The following is a 17,144-nucleotide window of genomic DNA, read 5'->3' on the forward strand; positions in this document are numbered from 1 at the left end:
CTTATACTCCTTAGAAAGTAGTTTGAACACGACAAAGAGAAAATTAAAAAATAAAAGTAGTTTGAAAATTCACTTAATGCACAATTCAATAAGCTATATAAAGTTAAAAGTAAATTACCAAGAAAAATAATTTCCTCCTTAAAATTATTATTATAAAAGTTAAGGTTTCTAGTACATGGGCCTATTTGACGTATTGAATGGTTAATAAAGTTTGAAAGACTTGGATAACTGGAAGATAAATTTGCATCCAAATTTCACAAGATGAATTCAAGCATGGTTTGCAGCCATCTCATGCCAGGAAGCTCTGCTATCTCCTCTATTGTCATTAGATCTCTGATATTTCTAAGTACGATTCAGATGGCAGCAACCTTACATTTTAAGTTTACCAACTTCAACCATACCAATGATGATCAAATAAAATACGAGAGAGATGCCTTTCCGGCCAACAATGTCATCCACCTCACTAATGCGGTGATTGGTCAATCAGCTGAGTCAAGTATCGGCCGAGTTACTTATAGACAGCCTTTGCATCTATGGGACAAGGCCTCAAGAAACCTTACTGGCTTCACTACCCGTTTCACTTTTGTGATTGATTCCAGAAATGATACAGCGTATGGCGATGGGATGGCGTTCTTTCTAGTTCCAAATGGTACCGAGGTCCCGGCACTTGCAACATCTGGGGGAACATTTGGACTCACAAATGATAGTCAGCCTACCAACACCACCGCCAATAAATTTGTCGCTGTTGAATTTGACGTGTTTGAGAACTCTTGGGACCCTGACATTGACGAGCCGGAGGACCCTCTTTTTGGCCGTTCTCCTGATGTGAAAATTGAGCATGTAGGTGTTGATATCAACTCTGTGAGATCCAACAAAACTGTGCTTTGGGATTATGGGAGGTCTAGTGTTGAGAATGGATGGACCAATGAAGCTCAGATAAGTTATGCTTCTAGTTCAAAAAATCTTAGTGTTTCATTCCGTACAAATATAACTGGCAATTTCTACTTTGTGGTTGATCTACGAGACCATTTGCCAGATTGGGTCAGTGTTGGCTTTTCAGCTTCAACAGGAGCCGCAATTTCTTACAATACAATCAATTCATGGGAATTCAGTTCTACTCTGGAGTCCCATGCAGAAGCTCCGAGTCCAAGTCATCGTGGTCCAGTACCACAGGTTCCAAAACATATTAAAACAAATAATAAAAGGATGGGTCTAGTGATTGGATTGGCGGTAGGGGGGTTTGTTCTTGTTTGTGCTGCGGGTATATACATTATATTGAAGAAGAAGAAGAAAGAAAGAGCAGAAAATGAAAATACCAATTGTTTTGAGGATGATTTCATGGATGATGACTTTGAGAAAGGAACTGGACCTAAAAAGTTCTCGTATAATGCTCTTGCTATGGCAACAAGTAACTTTGCACCACATGGAAAACTTGGAGAAGGAGGATTTGGGGAAGTTTACAAAGGCTACTTGAGTGAACTGAATTTGGATGTGGCTGTCAAGAGAGTATCAAGAAATTCTAGACAAGGAATAAAGGAGTATGCATCCGAAGTGAGGATCATTAGTCGTCTCAGACATAAAAATTTGGTGCAGCTCATTGGTTGGTGCCATGAACGGAATAATCTTTTACTTGTCTATGAGTATATGCAAAATGGTAGCCTGGATTCCCATCTTTTCAAGGGGAAGAGCTTGCTGTCTTGGAGTACAAGGTATAAAATGCGTCAGTATTGCTTTATCTACACGAAGAATGGGAGCAATGTGTGGTGCATAGAGACATTAAATCAAGCAATGTCATGTTAGATTCAAGTTTCAACACTAAGCTAGGTGATTTCGGACTGGCCAGATTTGTTGATCATGAAAGGGGTGCACAAACAACTATGGTGGCCGGGACACGAGGCTACATGGCCCCCGAATGTTTTTTCACAGGCCAAGCTAGCAGGATGTCGGATGTTTTCAGCTTCGGAGTTGTAGCATTAGAAATAGCATGTGGTCGAAAACCTATTGACCTCAAGCTAGAAGAAAGTCGGGTAGAATTAGTAAAGTGGGTTTGGGAGCTTCATGGAAGGGAACAAATTCTTGAAGCAGCAGACCCAAAACTCTCCGGGGATTACGACGAGAGTCAAATGAAACGGTTGATGATGGTCGGGCTCTGGTGTGCACATCCAGATTGGCCAATTAGGCCTTCCATTAAGGAGGCGATTCAAGTTCTTAATTTTGATGCTCCATTGCCTGTTCTCCCGCCCCAGATGCCAGTGGCAACCTATTCCATACCATCAAATTTGTCTTTAGAAGACAAGGCCACAACCCAGAGAAGCCAAACTCATTCTTCAGGCTCTAGTAACGGAACTGATTCATCAGTGTCCGCAACTGCAGCACGTCTAAATAATACTAGATAACCATGTTGTTTAATATGCAGCTGAATACATTTTTTTGAAGATAAGCGTGTCGGTTGATATGCAACTCAATATTTATTATGTGTGATTTTATAATTTGATTCAGTTTGATTGTAATTCTGAGGATTAACATGTCGGTTGATATGCAACTCAATACTTACTATGTGTGATTTTGTAATTTGATTTTAGTTTCATTGTAACTCATTCAGTGATTTGCAAAGTCATGGTCTACGGTCATTAGCATTACCTCTCGGCAATGATCAATAGAAGTCTACGTCGACTATCCTTTTTTATAAATTTCAAATAATGTTCGATATGAGCTATCAAACGTTAGTTTTAGTCATAAAAGAGTGTATCATGAATTACAAGTAAACAATCATTTACTTTTAGATCTAGAACCATAAAGTAGGAGCGTTTGGCAAATAAAATTAAGTCCTTATTAAAGATTTGTTTCTTTTAAAATGCTTATTTTATAAATTTTTTAAATATAAATATTAGGTAGGTGTTGCATATTCATTATGCGACAAAAAAAAAGGACTAATTTCAGGAAAAAAATTAAGCTATTATTTCAGAAAAATGAGTGTAGTCAAAGGAGAACACGGTAACCCACTCTTTTTCTTTTCCATTTTCTGTTTTGTTTTACCCACGGCTGTAAATTGATTATGGTGAAACTGGATTAAAAATACAATCCGAGTTCGAATCGAATATGAACAATCGATCATATTTTGGGTATTTGGGTAGGATAATATTAGAAAAAATTATATGTGATCTAATTTGATCAGCAGTATAAGATTGCTCATATCCGGCATCATATATTATCCAGGCTTAATTTTTCCAACAGATTTCGATCGTTTTCAAAACGGATATGAGACATGTATCATATTTTCGAGCCGGATAGCCGAGATACCGAATAGTCTGTATCGACTAACATCGCTAGTTTTATCCTGTTAACGTTCTTTTTTTACTGAACACAATTTTACAAAATATAATAATTTTAAATTAAAACTTACAATTATATGTAGGTATATATAATTAAGTAAATATATATATGAAGATAATAAGTATTATCACAGTAAATAAATCATATTTTGTGAGATTTACACTTAAATAAGATATTAAAATTTTATAAAATGATGAATATTACTTACATATGTAATAAATTAAAAATATAATTTGCATATTAGTTCCAATCGAATATGAACCATCGATCATATTCGGATATTTGGGTAGGATCATATTAGAAAAAATTTTATGTGCCCAGGATTGCTCATATTCGGGATCATATATCATTTAATTATATTATTATAGACTTGTTAAATAAGATATATAAATTTATGTAAATAATTTTTGCAGCCTAAACATATGTATAACTTATAATTAAAAAATATTAAATTTGTTACATTATTATCAAATTTTGTTACTGGCAAGAAACCTCCAGGAAGTGTGGTGTGTAGGTACTTCTTTGTGTTTCATTACTTTATCAAATGGGCAAGTCAGAATAATCAGAAAAAGTTTAATCCGCAGGACCACTGCTTCCACTATAAATTTATAATCATTATAGTTGTTTTCTCAATTCTCATTGAAGAATGATGTTGCCGATCTAGACTTGTCAGCTCTGCTTATTCTTCCAATTTTATGAACATAATCATCGAGGTCTTTTGGCAAATTAAAGTTGATGACACAGGTGACATAGGCAACATCCAGACCTTTTAGCTTCGGAGTTGTAGCATTGGAAATATATTAACTCCGAATACAGGGGGTGTTTGGCCAGGTTTAAAAGCCCGACTTCTCGGTTTATAAGTTAGAAACACGTATTTTTACTGTTTGTGTAAAAAGTAAAGAAGTATTTATAAAAAGGAGAGAATACTAGTCTTTGTTCATAGTTTTTGCGTCTTTCCCAAATACTTTAAGCTTCTAATTTTTAATTCACTTCTTTATTCTAAGCAAGAAGCGCTTATTTTAAGCTCAATCAAACAGCGTCATAGTATTTGTAATTTGATCCGTGTGTGATTGTAATTTATTCAGTGATGGCTTAACATTTCCCGGTTTGCAATTTTTCTCTATTCAAAATTCAATATCTACAATTTTGTATCTGATCAGTTGAAGCTGTCAATCGTTAGTTTAGGATACATATTCATCCTTACTATGCCTCCTCAAGAACGACGTTGTTTTAACAATGACCATCCTGGAAAACAGAGATTGAAAAGCAGCTCTTGGAAGTAGTTTTGTGAGGGAATCAGTAACTTATTCAGAAGTCTGTTTTTGCTAGAATTTTCATAAATTATGCAGAACTGTGTTGTACCGCTTTTTGTTTCTTTTTTCTAGGAATTGCAATTGGAATTTGGAGTGCTTAGGTTCTGGTCGTTTAGATCACTACTGACATGTCACTGGAAATTACTCAGGGGACATTTAGAGAATCAGGTAGACGAGAATGTGAAAGATATGATATTCTAAGATGTGAAATGAATGAATTATCCACCTCTAATGTTATATAACACAAATACTAATCCAAACAAATGCTCAGGGATGTGAAATGAATGAATTATCCTTTGATTTTGACGTTTCCATGGTGGTGGTGTGTCAGGGTTAATACCTTGGCATACACCGGCTCTGATACCAGGTGTGGAAACTATTGATTGTGTATCAACTGCGTAAGTTTAGGAGAAAAAGAAAAAACTGAAGAGACAAACCCTGGCTTTTTACTTATTACTTAATACTTCAACTTACATGCGACGTACATATATAAAGACCGAAAAATACTGCTAGAGCTCCTAAACACCAGCGCGCTTACACCAGCTTTTAATACTCACACTACTCCATGTTCCCTGCCGATGATTTTACACTGCCTGCTGTCTAGAAAAACAACTTGTACTGACCCATGCTTTGCTACTATTCGAGAAACATTTCTTTAAAAACAAAAACATAAGTTTGGAATAATTAATTCGACATAAATGGCAATGCTAGTGCTTCACAGCAAAGATTCAGCTTTATGGTTATTCTATGAGACCATTTGCCAGATTGGGTCAGTGTTGGCTTTGCAGCTGCAACAGGAGCGTCAATTTCTTACAATACAATCTATTCATGGTATTCATATTCAAATATAATGATTCCAAATCCAAAATCTAGACACACTGATTATAAAATAATTCGATTTTTTGACCATAAAGGTACATCTAAATGATATCGTTTGATGCCCAAACAAAATATCAAACACAAGCTCGGATTCTGAACGCCTGAAGAACTCGGTCAATTCCAACTCCAAATTTTCTAATTTCTCAAAACGTTTCTTTTATTCAAACTTAAATATCTAATTAAATTTTAATACAAAAAGATAAAATAAATATACAATACTAACTCTAAAGTTTAGATTTTTAACTGGAGAAAAGTGTTCAAATATTCTAGGAAGTTACATGAGTACATAAAATAATATAAATTAATTTATAATTATCTGAATAAATTCTTCAAATTAGACCGTCTCCTAACATTTTCACTACAAAACCCCCCTACTTGAACCATGATGCTCTTTTAACTTATACTCCCTAGAAAGTAGTTTGAACACGACAAAGAGAAAATTAAAAAATTAAAGTAGTTTGAAAATTCATTTAATGGACAATTCAATAAGCTATATAAAGTTAAAGTAAATAATTATCAGGAAAAATAATTTCCTCCACAAAGTTAAAATTATTATTATAAAAGTAAAGTTTTCCATTACATGGGCCTATTGACGTATGGAATGGAATGGTTAATAAGTTTGAAAGACTTCGATAGCTGGAAGATGAATTTGCATCAATTTCAAAAAATGAATTCAAGCATGGTTTCCAGCCATCTCCGGGCAGGAAGCACAACTATCTCCTCTATTCTCATTAGATCTCTGATATTTCTAAGTACCATTCAATTCGCAGCAACTCTACATTTTAACTTTACCAACTTCAACCGTACCAATGATGATCAAATAAAATACGAGAGAGATGCCTTTACGGCCAACGATGTCATCCACCTCACAAATGCCGTGGTTGGTCAATCAGCTCAGTCAAGTATCGGACGAGTTACTTATAGACAGCCTTTGCATCTATGGGATAAGGCCTCAAGAAACCTTACTGACTTCACTACCCGTTTCACTTTTGTGATTGATTCCAGAAATGATACATCGTATGGCGATGGGATGGCGTTCTTTCTAGTTCCAAATGGTACCGGGGTCCCGGCACTTGCAACATCTGGTGGAACATTTGGACTTACAAATGATAGTCAGCCTACCAACACCACTGCCAATAAATTTGTTGCTGTTGAATTTGACGTGTATGGGAACGACTGGGACCCTGGCGAGTCGCTGGACCCTGATCTCACCATTCCTCCCGGTGAGAAACCTGAGCATGTAGGTGTTGATATCAACTCTGTGGAATCCGAGGAAACTGAGCTTTGGAAATATGGGAGTTCTAGTGTTATAAATGGGTGGACAAACGAAGCTCAGATAAGTTATGCTTCTAGTTCAAAAAATCTTAGTGTTTCATTCCGTACACTAAATTACAAAGATTCGCCTCAAAGTTTCTACTTTGTGGTTGACCTAAGGGACCATTTGCCAGATTGGGTCAGTGTTGGCTTTTCAGCTTCAACAGGAGCCTCAATTTCTTACAATACAATCAATTCATGGGAATTCAGTTCTACTCTGGAGTCCCATGCAGAGGCTCCGAGTCCAAGTCATCCGTTACCACCGGTTCCGCCTCCAAGTCAAACCGGTCCAGTACCACAGGTTCCAAAACATATTAAAACAAATAATAAGAGGATGGGTCTTGTGATTGGATTGGCGGTGGGGGTGTTTCTTCTTGTTTGTTCTGGGGCCATATACCGTATTTTGAAGAAGAAGAAAGAGAAACAGGAATATGAAAATAATATTTGTTTTGAGGATGATTTCATGGATGATGAATTTGAGAAAGGAACAGGACCTAAAAAGTTCTCTTATAGTGCTCTTGCTATGGCAACAAGTAGCTTTGCACCACATGGAAAACTTGGAGAAGGTGGATTTGGGGAAGTTTACAAAGGCTTCTTGAGTGAACTGAATTTGGATGTGGCTGTCAAAAGAGTATCAAGAAATTCTAGACAAGGAATAAAGGAGTATGCATCCGAAGTGAGGATCATTAGTCGTCTCAGACATAAAAATTTGGTGCAGCTCATTGGTTGGTGCCATGAACGGAATAATCTTTTACTTGTGTATGAGTATATGCAAAATGGTAGCCTGGATTCCCATCTTTTCAAGGGGAAGAGCTTGCTGTCTTGGAGTACAAGGTATAAAATTGCTCAAGGCCTGGCGTCAGTATTGCTTTATCTACATGAAGAATGGGAGCAATGTGTGGTGCATAGAGACATTAAATCAAGCAATGTCATGTTAGATTCGAGTTTTAACACTAAGCTAGGTGATTTCGGACTGGCCAGATTTGTTGATCATGAAAGGGGTGCACAAACAACTATGGTGGCCGGGACACGAGGCTACATGGCCCCTGAATGTTTTTTCACAGGCCAAGCTAGCAGGATGTCGGATGTTTTCAGCTTCGGAGTTGTAGCACTGGAAATAGCCTGTGGTCGAAAACCTATTGACATCAAGCTAGAAGAAAGTCGGATAGAATTAGTAAAGTGGGTTTGGGAGCTTCATGGAAGGGAACAAATTCTTGAAGCAGCAGACCCAAAACTCTCGGGGGATTATGACGAGAGTCAAATGAAACGGTTGATGATGGTCGGGCTCTGGTGTGCACATCCAGATTGGCCAATTAGGCCTTCCATTAAGGAGGCCATTCAAATTCTTAATTTTGATGCTCCATTGCCTGTTCTGCCGCCCCAGATGCCTGTGGCAACCTATTCCATACCATCAAACTTGTGTTCAGAAAACAGGGCCACAACCCAGAGAAGCCAAACTCATTCTTCAGGCTCTAGTAACGGAACTGATTCATCAGTGTCTGCAACTGCAGCACGTCTAAATAATACTAGATAAGCGAGATAAGCGTGTCGGTTAATATGCAACTCAATACTTATATGTGTGATTTTGCAATTTGATTTCAGTTTGATTGTAATTCATTCAGTGATTGCTATTTTTTCATAATTTATTTAACATTACAACAAATAAAAACTATATCATTTAATCAAATTATTATTGAATTAAATTATTGCCTCGCGTAATTATATGTATAATTTAAAATTAAAAAAATACTACTCCCTCCATCCCATTTTAAGTGTCCATTTTGTCAAAAAAAAATTTCCCAAAATATGTGTCATACTCTTTAACCCATGTAAAATTTATACCATTTCCAATATAATATTAAATACAACCAACAACTCCTCATAAATATATTTAGAAGCATTATGAATGTATAGTGTAATTTGAAGTGAGAGAAGGTTCAATACACAATAATTAATGAGATATGTAATTAATATGTATGAAAACTAAGCTGATTAGTTGTGGAAAGATAGTTGTGGAAAGATGGTGATAAAAATATTACATTAATTGTTTCTTAATATGTGTGAAAATTGCAAAGTGGACACTTAAAATGGGATGGAGGGAGTAAAATTTTACATTATTATCATATTTTTTAGTCATACCAGAGTAAATTTCTTATTGCCCAACAATAATTTCTCTATAATAACTTTAATTTTCCTTTAACAGGATCTAGAATAAATATGTTATCTTACGAATTTAGTATGTCTCTAAATTTTGTAATGTGAATATGTGATCTTAATTTTATTATTGATTAAATAGTTGATACATGTCATTTTTTCATGACCAAAAAACTGGCAAGAAACCTCCAGGGTATTAATTGGAGCTTTACATGTGTGTGCTTGTGTAGTTACTTGTTTGTGTTTTATTACTTCATCAAATTTGCAAGCCAGAATAATTAGAAAACGTGTAATCCGCGAACCAGTGCTTGCATTATAATCATTATAGTTGTTGTTTTCTCATTGAAGAATGTTGTTGCCAATCTAGACTTGTCAGCTCTGTCTTTTTTCCAATTCTATGAACATAATCATCCAAGTCTTTTGACAAATTAAAGTTGATCAGATGGGAGACATGGGCAACATCCAGACCTTCTGCACCAACATAGTAGCCAGCAGGAGGATAGGCGTAATCAGTAATACCAGTTCTGATTTTTGAATGATCTTAATGCCGTTTTCAGCAAATTCAAAAACAAATAATAAAAAGATGGGTATAGTGATTGGATTGGCGGTAGGGGTGTTTGTTCTCGTATAATGCTCTTGCTATGGAAATAAGTAACTTTACACAATTTGGGGAAGTTTACAAAGGCTTCCTGAGAGAATTGAACTTGGGTGTGGCTGTCAAGAGAGTGTCAAGAAATTCCCGAAGTGAGGATCATTAGCACTGGAAATAGCATGTGGTCGAAAACCTATTGAGCTCATGGTAGAAGAGAGTCAGGTAGAATTAGTAAAGTGGGTTTGGAGCTTTATGCATGGAAGGGAACAAATTGTTGAAGCAGCTGACCCAGAACTCTCCACTAGTGATGATTGTTGGGCTTTGGTGTGCACATCCACATTGGATATTTGGGCAGATGTCTGTCTGGTTTAACCCGGATCAATTACGGCCCTGTTATAATATAAAGGTACAACTCCAATGATATAGTTTTTTTTTTTTTTTTTTTAAAGTCTACATACACGTATATGAATTGTATCGAAATACAATAAACCGCATCAGGGATTTCTTTCTTTTAAGAAAGTTTATCATCTAACCGAAAGTCATGCAAGCATAACTCCGGACGCTTAGACAATAAAGCTTAAATGAATAAGTAAAGAAAACCCATAAGTCCCGTAGCTTCCAGAGTATCCTGAAAAAACAAATCAAACAAAACATAAATCAACATACAAAAAAATCACACACATATAAGTTTAATTAAAGTAAAATAAAAAATCTAATAAAAAGCAAAACAAAAATATATATATATATTAAAAATAGATAGAAAATAAAATAATATAGAAATATTAATTAATTTCTAACCAAAGGAAAATCCTTTGGTTAGACACATAAAAATTAATTTTTTGGCACAATAAAAATTAAAATTTAAGTGAGGAGTAAAGGATGAAATATAATTAAATATAATTAAATAAAATGATCATCAAAATGGTCAATAAGCCATTAAAAGTGGCATCCATAATTGGAACAAAAAGCCATAAAAGGCACGATAAAGCCATTAAAGGCACAATAAAGTCATCATTAATGACACCCATAAATGGTTTTTAAATTTTGAATCTTTGAAAAATAATAAAAGTAAACAATTTTCAAATTTGGATGGTAATTGATTATAACTTAAGAAAAGTTGACTAATCTCCATAATATACAGACAACACATTTAAGGAGCATTAAAACACATTTAAGACATATAAATCCAAAACCAATTTCAAATTTAAATTTATCAATTTATCAATTTAAGATAATTCATTTGTATATAAACGGTCAATTAATTATCCAAATTAAAGCATAATTTACTCAAATTAAAAACAAAATACAAGTTAATGCATGTAGTGGAAAGTCAAATTCCAAGGATAAACAAATTTAAAAAGGAGTCAACTATCCATTCAAAAATAACTGATTTTAAGATTTGCAATTACTACTATTAAAACCAAATAATATTCAAAATTACAAATCTAAAACTAGAATCATGGAATAAAACACGAACTAATTAAGTCACCAGTGCACCACCGTCACCATCCAAGAACCGCAAACAATTATTATGAACACTAGCGAAAAAACTAAAAATCGAACATGAAGATACAAAACACCAAATGTAACTGATCCTATATATAATAAAAGATCGATAATATCTATCCAATCTTTTCAAGTTCGGACAAAAATAGATAGAAAAAGATGAAAATTGGATACGAAAACAACCCATACAATATTAAATTTAAGCACACAATTATACCTAATCATGAAATATGAATCATCTCACAATAATATATACAGTAAAACAAAAACCAATCACATAATCATAATCATGTAGGTTTATGTTTTGAAAAGATCACACCTGTTTTTTTTAAGTATTTCCGCAGATCTCCAAGACAATTTGCTGATGAAGGAGGTGTTGACAGCGTAGATGGCGTTGCCCAAAGATTAGTCTAGAGTCGGATATTCTTTTTTTAGCCATGGCGCTTAGATCAAAGATTAAAAGTTAAAAAAATACGTTAAAAAGAAAATAGCAATGTTGGTGAAACATGATCTGAGAAGGGTGGCTAATGCGGTAGGAGTGGGACAATGGTGGTGTGTTCATGTGACACGACTACCAGACCCTAGAACTTGCTGCCTGGCGATTTTAGTTGAAGGGACGAGAGAGGGATTATTAATTCTACACGCCAGCTATCATCTTTTACTAGAGCCAGAGCTTATTTGTTTGCTGACAGATGGGTCTTTTGTAATCCCAGTCCCCGTCCAAGGCTACTCCAATGATATAGTTGAATGCCCAAACAAAGTATCAAACACAAGCTTGCATTCTGAAGGGCCGAAGAACTCGGTCAATTCCAACTCCAAAATTTCTAGTTTATCAAAATATCTCTTTTTTCAAATATAAAAATCTAATTGAATTTTAATATTGAAAGATAAAATAAAATATACAGTGATGACTCTAAAGTTTAGAAAACACTTTAGAAAAGTGTGCAATATTTTAGGAAGTTACGTGAGTATATAATATAATATAAATTAATTTATAAATAAATACTTCAAACTACGGCCACCTGACATTTTCATTACAAACCCCACACATACTTAAAAATAACATGTTCTTTGAACTTATACTCTTAAATAAAGTACTCCCTCCGTCCCTTTTTATCTGTCCATTTTGGAAAAAAAAACACATACCAAGGAATAATTGATTGTATAAATTTTTTCATTAAATACCTCTAATTAATATCTTGAAAATGGTGGAATACCCCTACTTTATGTCTTGAAAACATGAATTCAACCAAGTTTTAAATAAGTCAAGCCTTGAAAATTGAAATTATGGAGATATATTTGAAAAACTATCATTAAATTAGTTTTGAAAGTATAAATGGACAGATAAATAGGGACAAATTTTTACTTCCAAAGTGGACAGATAAATAGGGACGGAGGGAGTAGTTTGAACTCGACAAAGAGAAAACTAAAAAATCAAATAGTTCGAAAATTCATTTAATGCACAATTCAATAATGTATACTATAAAGTTAAAGTAAATTACACAGAAAAATAATTTGCTCCATACGGTCAACATTATTATTTTAAAAGTAAAAGTTTGCGGCACATGGGGCCTGTTTACGTATCGAATGGTTTATAATAAAGATTGAAGGACTTCGATACCAGGAAGATGAATTTGCATCCAAATTTCATAATATGGGTTCAAGCATGGTTTGCAGCCATCTCCGGTCAGGAGGCTCTACTATCTCGTCTATTTTCATCAGATCTCTGATATTTCTTAGTACCATTCAATTCGCAGCAACTCTACATTTTAACTTTACCAACTTCAACCGTACCAATGATGATCAAATAAAATATGAGAGAGATGCCTTTACCACCAACGATGTCATCCACCTCACTAAAGCCGTGGTTGGTCAATCAGCTAAGTCAAGTATCGGACGAGTTACTTATGGACAGCCTTTGCATCTATGGGATAAGGCCTCAGGAAACCTTACTGACTTCACTACCCGTTTCACTTTTGTGATTGATTCCAGAAATAATACAGCGTATGGCGATGGGATGGCGTTCTTTCTAGTTCCAAATGGTACTGAGGTCCCGTCACTTGCAACATCTGGTGGAACATTTGGACTCACAAATGATAGTCAGCCTACCAACACCACCGCCAATAAATTTGTCGCTGTTGAATTTGACGTGTATGGGAACAACTGGGACCCTCCCCCCCAGTCGCAGGACGATGAAATCTTCACTAATCCCATTGATTATTATGAGCATGTAGGTGTTGATGTCAACTCTGTGAAATCCGAGACAACTGTGTTTTGGGAAAATGGGAGGTCTAGTGTTATGAATGGGTGGACAAATGAAGCTCAGATAAGTTATGCTTCTAGTTCAAAAAATCTTAGTGTTTCATTCCGTACAAATATAACTGGCAACTCTAGTGCTTCACATCAAAGTTTCTACTTTGTGGTTGATCTACGAGACCATTTGCCAGATTGGGTCAGTGTTGGCTTTTCAGCTTCAACAGGAGCCGCAATTTCTTACAATACAATCAATTCATGGGAATTCAGTTCTACTCTGGAGTCCCATGCAGAGGCTCCGAGTCCAAGTGATCCGATAGCAGAGGTTCCAACTTTAAGTCAAACTGGTCCAGTACCACAGGTTCCAAAACATATTAAAACTAATAATAAAAAGATGGGTACAGTGATTGGATTGGCGGTAGGGGTGTTTGTTCTTGTTTGTGCTGTGGGCACATACATTATATTGAAGAAGAAGAAAGAGAGAGAAGAAAATGAAAATACCATTTGTTTTGAGGATGATTTCATGGATGATGAATTTGAGAAAGGAACTGGACCTAAAAAGTTCTCGTATAATGCTCTTGCTATGGCAACAAGCAACTTTGCACCACATGGAAAACTTGGAGAAGGAGGATTTGGGGAAGTTTACAAAGGCTTCTTGAGTGAACTGAATTTGGATGTGGCTGTCAAGAGAGTCTCAAGAAATTCTAGACAAGGAATAAAGGAGTATGCATCTGAAGTGAGGATCATTAGTCGTCTGAGACATAGAAATTTGGTGCAGCTCATTGGTTGGTGCCATGAACGGAATAATCTTTTACTTGTCTATGAGTATATGCAAAATGGTAGCCTGGATTCCCATCTTTTCAAGGGGAAGAGCTTGCTGTCTTGGACCGCAAGGTATAAAATTGCTCAAGGCCTGGCGTCAGTATTGCTTTATCTACACGAAGAATGGGAACAATGTGTGGTGCATAGAGACATTAAATCAAGCAATGTCATGTTAGATTCAAGTTTTAACACTAAGCTAGGTGATTTCGGACTGGCCAGATTTGTTGATCATGATAGGGGTGCACAAACAACTATGGTGGCGGGGACACGAGGCTACATGGCCCCTGAATGTTTTTTCACAGGCCAAGCTAGCAGGATGTCGGATGTTTTTAGCTTCGGAGTTGTTGCCCTGGAAATAGCATGTGGGCGAAAACCTATTGACATCAAGCTAGAAGAAAGTCGGGTAGAATTAGTAAAGTGGGTTTGGGACCTTCATGGGAAGGAACAAATTCTTGAAGCAGCAGACCCAAAACTCTCCGGGGATTACGACGAGAGTCAAATGAAACGGTTGATGATGGTCGGGCTCTGGTGTGCCCATCCAGACTGGCCAATTAGGCCTTTCATTAAGGAGGCCATTCAAGTTCTTAATTTTGATGCTCCATTGCCTGTTCTCCCGCCGCAGATGCCAGTGGCAACCTATTCCATACCATCAAACTTGTGTTTAGAAAACAGGGCCACAACCCAGAGAAGCCAAACTCATTCTTCAGGCTGTAGTAACGGAACTGATTCATCAGTGTCTGCAACGGCAGCACGTCTAAGTAATACTAGATAAGCGTGTCGGTTAATATTCAACTCAAGGTATGTGTGATTTTGTAATTTGATTTCAGTTTGATTATAATTCATTCAGTGATTGCTTGATAAATCCCGGTTTGTAATTTTTTCTCTATTCAATATTCAATATCTACAATTTTGTATCTGATCAAAACAAGCTCAAAACAAGCTATCAATCAACCTTTAGTTTTAGGAGATTGTTGCATCATAAAAGAGTGTATGATGAATTCCGCCAAGAATCCAATCATTTACTTTTAGATCTAGAACCATAAGGTAGGAGTAAATATTGCCTTGCTTTCGCTACTTGATTTTATGAGGAGTAGTGCTACATGCACATGGTACATAATTTTACACAAAATGACATGGCAATTTAGGTGGGCAGTTTTAATTGGTGCTATTAATGCATATGCAGGAGGCCCATTCCAATCACAAGTTAACACATACTCATTCTGTGAACATTTATGTACCCAATTCTGTGCATGTTTTCCTTTTAAGAGATACTCTGGGCGTGTTTGGCAAAATAATTTAAATCCTTTTTAAGGATTTAGTTTTCTTGAAATGCTTATTTTATAAATTTATAAATACAAATATTAAGTAGGTGTATCATATTCATTATGTGACAAAAAAGCAAGGGCTAATTTCGAGAAAAAAATTTAAAAAGCTTACTTCTGACAAATAAATGTAGCTAAACGAGAACACAATAACCCACTTTTTTCCCAGTTTTTGTTTTGTTTTATTTTAAAATGATCCACGTGATACTGGGTACCTCGATGCTCGAGAATATTTTTTTAACTTGTTCAAATCTAAGTCGGAATCATTTTATTCGGATATATACAGATTCTGGGTATTTGAGATTCGTATCTGAATCAAATATGATTTAATAGGATGTTTTATTACTTTATCAAATGTGCAAGTCCGACTAATTAGAAACCGTGTAATCCGCGGGACCAGTGCTTGCACTATAATTGTTGTTTTGTCGTTGAAGAATGATGTTGCCAATCTAGACCTGTCCGCTGTGCTTATTCTTCCAATTCTATGAACATAATCATCGAATCTTTTGGCAAATTAAAGTTGATCACATGGGTGACATAGGCAACATCCAGACCTTTTAGCTTCGGAGTTGTAGCATGGGAAATAGCATGTGGGCGAAAACCTGTTGACCTCAAGCTAGAAGAAAGTCAGGTTGAATTAGTAGTAAAGTGTGATTGTAATTCATTCCGTGATTGCTTGGTATTTCAGGTAGACAAATTTAGCATTTACGACATGAATAAGAAATGTGTCTTTAAGCTATAATTAAGAACTGCTAGCTACTCAACAACAAAGACGCCTGTAATTTCTTCAGAAAGAAGTCCATTTTCCTAGCAATTATCCTCTCCTGAATCGTGATCAATAGTATTCTGCTGTAATTTATTCAGAAGTCTGTTTTTGCTACATTTTTTATAAATTATGCAGAAATGTGTTGTACCTCTTTTTTTTTTCCCCTCGTTTGGACAGAATTTTAGCATTCTGAATTTCTGATTAAGAACTGTGGTGTGTTAAAGACTTAGAGCATCTCCAATTGGGTGCCAAGAGAGGTGCCAAAATGCCATGTGGCATGACATGGCATAACAATCTTTTTGGCTACCCATTGGAGTGACGGGGGTGCCAAGCAAAGTTGTCAATTTTTGGCACCCTTTGGCACCTACCCAAAATGGGAAAATTTCATTTATTGTCAAGCCTATAATATTCTATCTAATTTTAGATAAACAAAATTATAGTATTTTTGACAACTTTAATTGCCAACCATTGGAGTGAATATTGATAAGAGGGGTGCCAAAAGTAACTTAAAAAAAAAGAGAAAATAAAATATTGATATTTTTGATGAATAAGCATGTTTAGCAATTTTGGTTGGCACCTCACATTGGAGATGCTCTTACAGGAGTAGGGTCCCTAAGCTAATCTCTTTTTTCTTTTTCTTTTTTGCTTGGAGTTGCAATTGGAGTGCGTAGGTTCTGGTCGTTGAGATCACTACTTACATGTCACTGGAAATTACTCAGGGGACGTTTAGAGAATTAGGTAGACGAGAATGTGAAAAATATGATATTCTAGGATGTGAAATGAATGAATTATCAGCCTGTTATATCACACAACTATCAATCCAAAAAAATACGACAAAATTGATCAAAATTATTGATCCAATAATGTGATTCACGTTAAGATTCCACTTG

At 35.6% G+C, this 17,144-nt stretch overlaps 2 protein-coding genes and 1 pseudogene across 2 annotated transcripts; all 3 read left to right on the plus strand.

Moving 5' to 3' along the window:
• Window positions 1–205: 205 nt before the first annotated feature.
• Window positions 206–2,633, plus strand: LOC135149887 (L-type lectin-domain containing receptor kinase IX.1-like; annotated as a pseudogene).
• Window positions 2,634–6,126: 3,493 nt separating this feature from the next.
• Window positions 6,127–8,494, plus strand: LOC108211640 (L-type lectin-domain containing receptor kinase IX.1). Its single transcript, XM_017383294.2, has one exon. It carries the CDS (start codon window positions 6,127–6,129, stop codon window positions 8,371–8,373), a length of 2,247 nt encoding a protein of 748 aa, XP_017238783.2. The 3' UTR covers window positions 8,374–8,494.
• A 4,177-nt stretch (window positions 8,495–12,671) lies between these two features.
• On the plus strand, window positions 12,672–15,080 carry LOC108210247 (L-type lectin-domain containing receptor kinase IX.1). Its single transcript, XM_064085771.1, has one exon. It carries the CDS (start codon window positions 12,746–12,748, stop codon window positions 14,936–14,938), a length of 2,193 nt encoding a protein of 730 aa, XP_063941841.1. The 5' UTR covers window positions 12,672–12,745; the 3' UTR covers window positions 14,939–15,080.
• The last annotated feature ends 2,064 nt before the right edge of the window (window positions 15,081–17,144 follow it).

This window comes from Daucus carota, chromosome 1 (assembly GCF_001625215.2).
Source record: "Daucus carota subsp. sativus chromosome 1, DH1 v3.0, whole genome shotgun sequence".
Taxonomy (NCBI): domain Eukaryota; kingdom Viridiplantae; phylum Streptophyta; class Magnoliopsida; order Apiales; family Apiaceae; genus Daucus; species Daucus carota.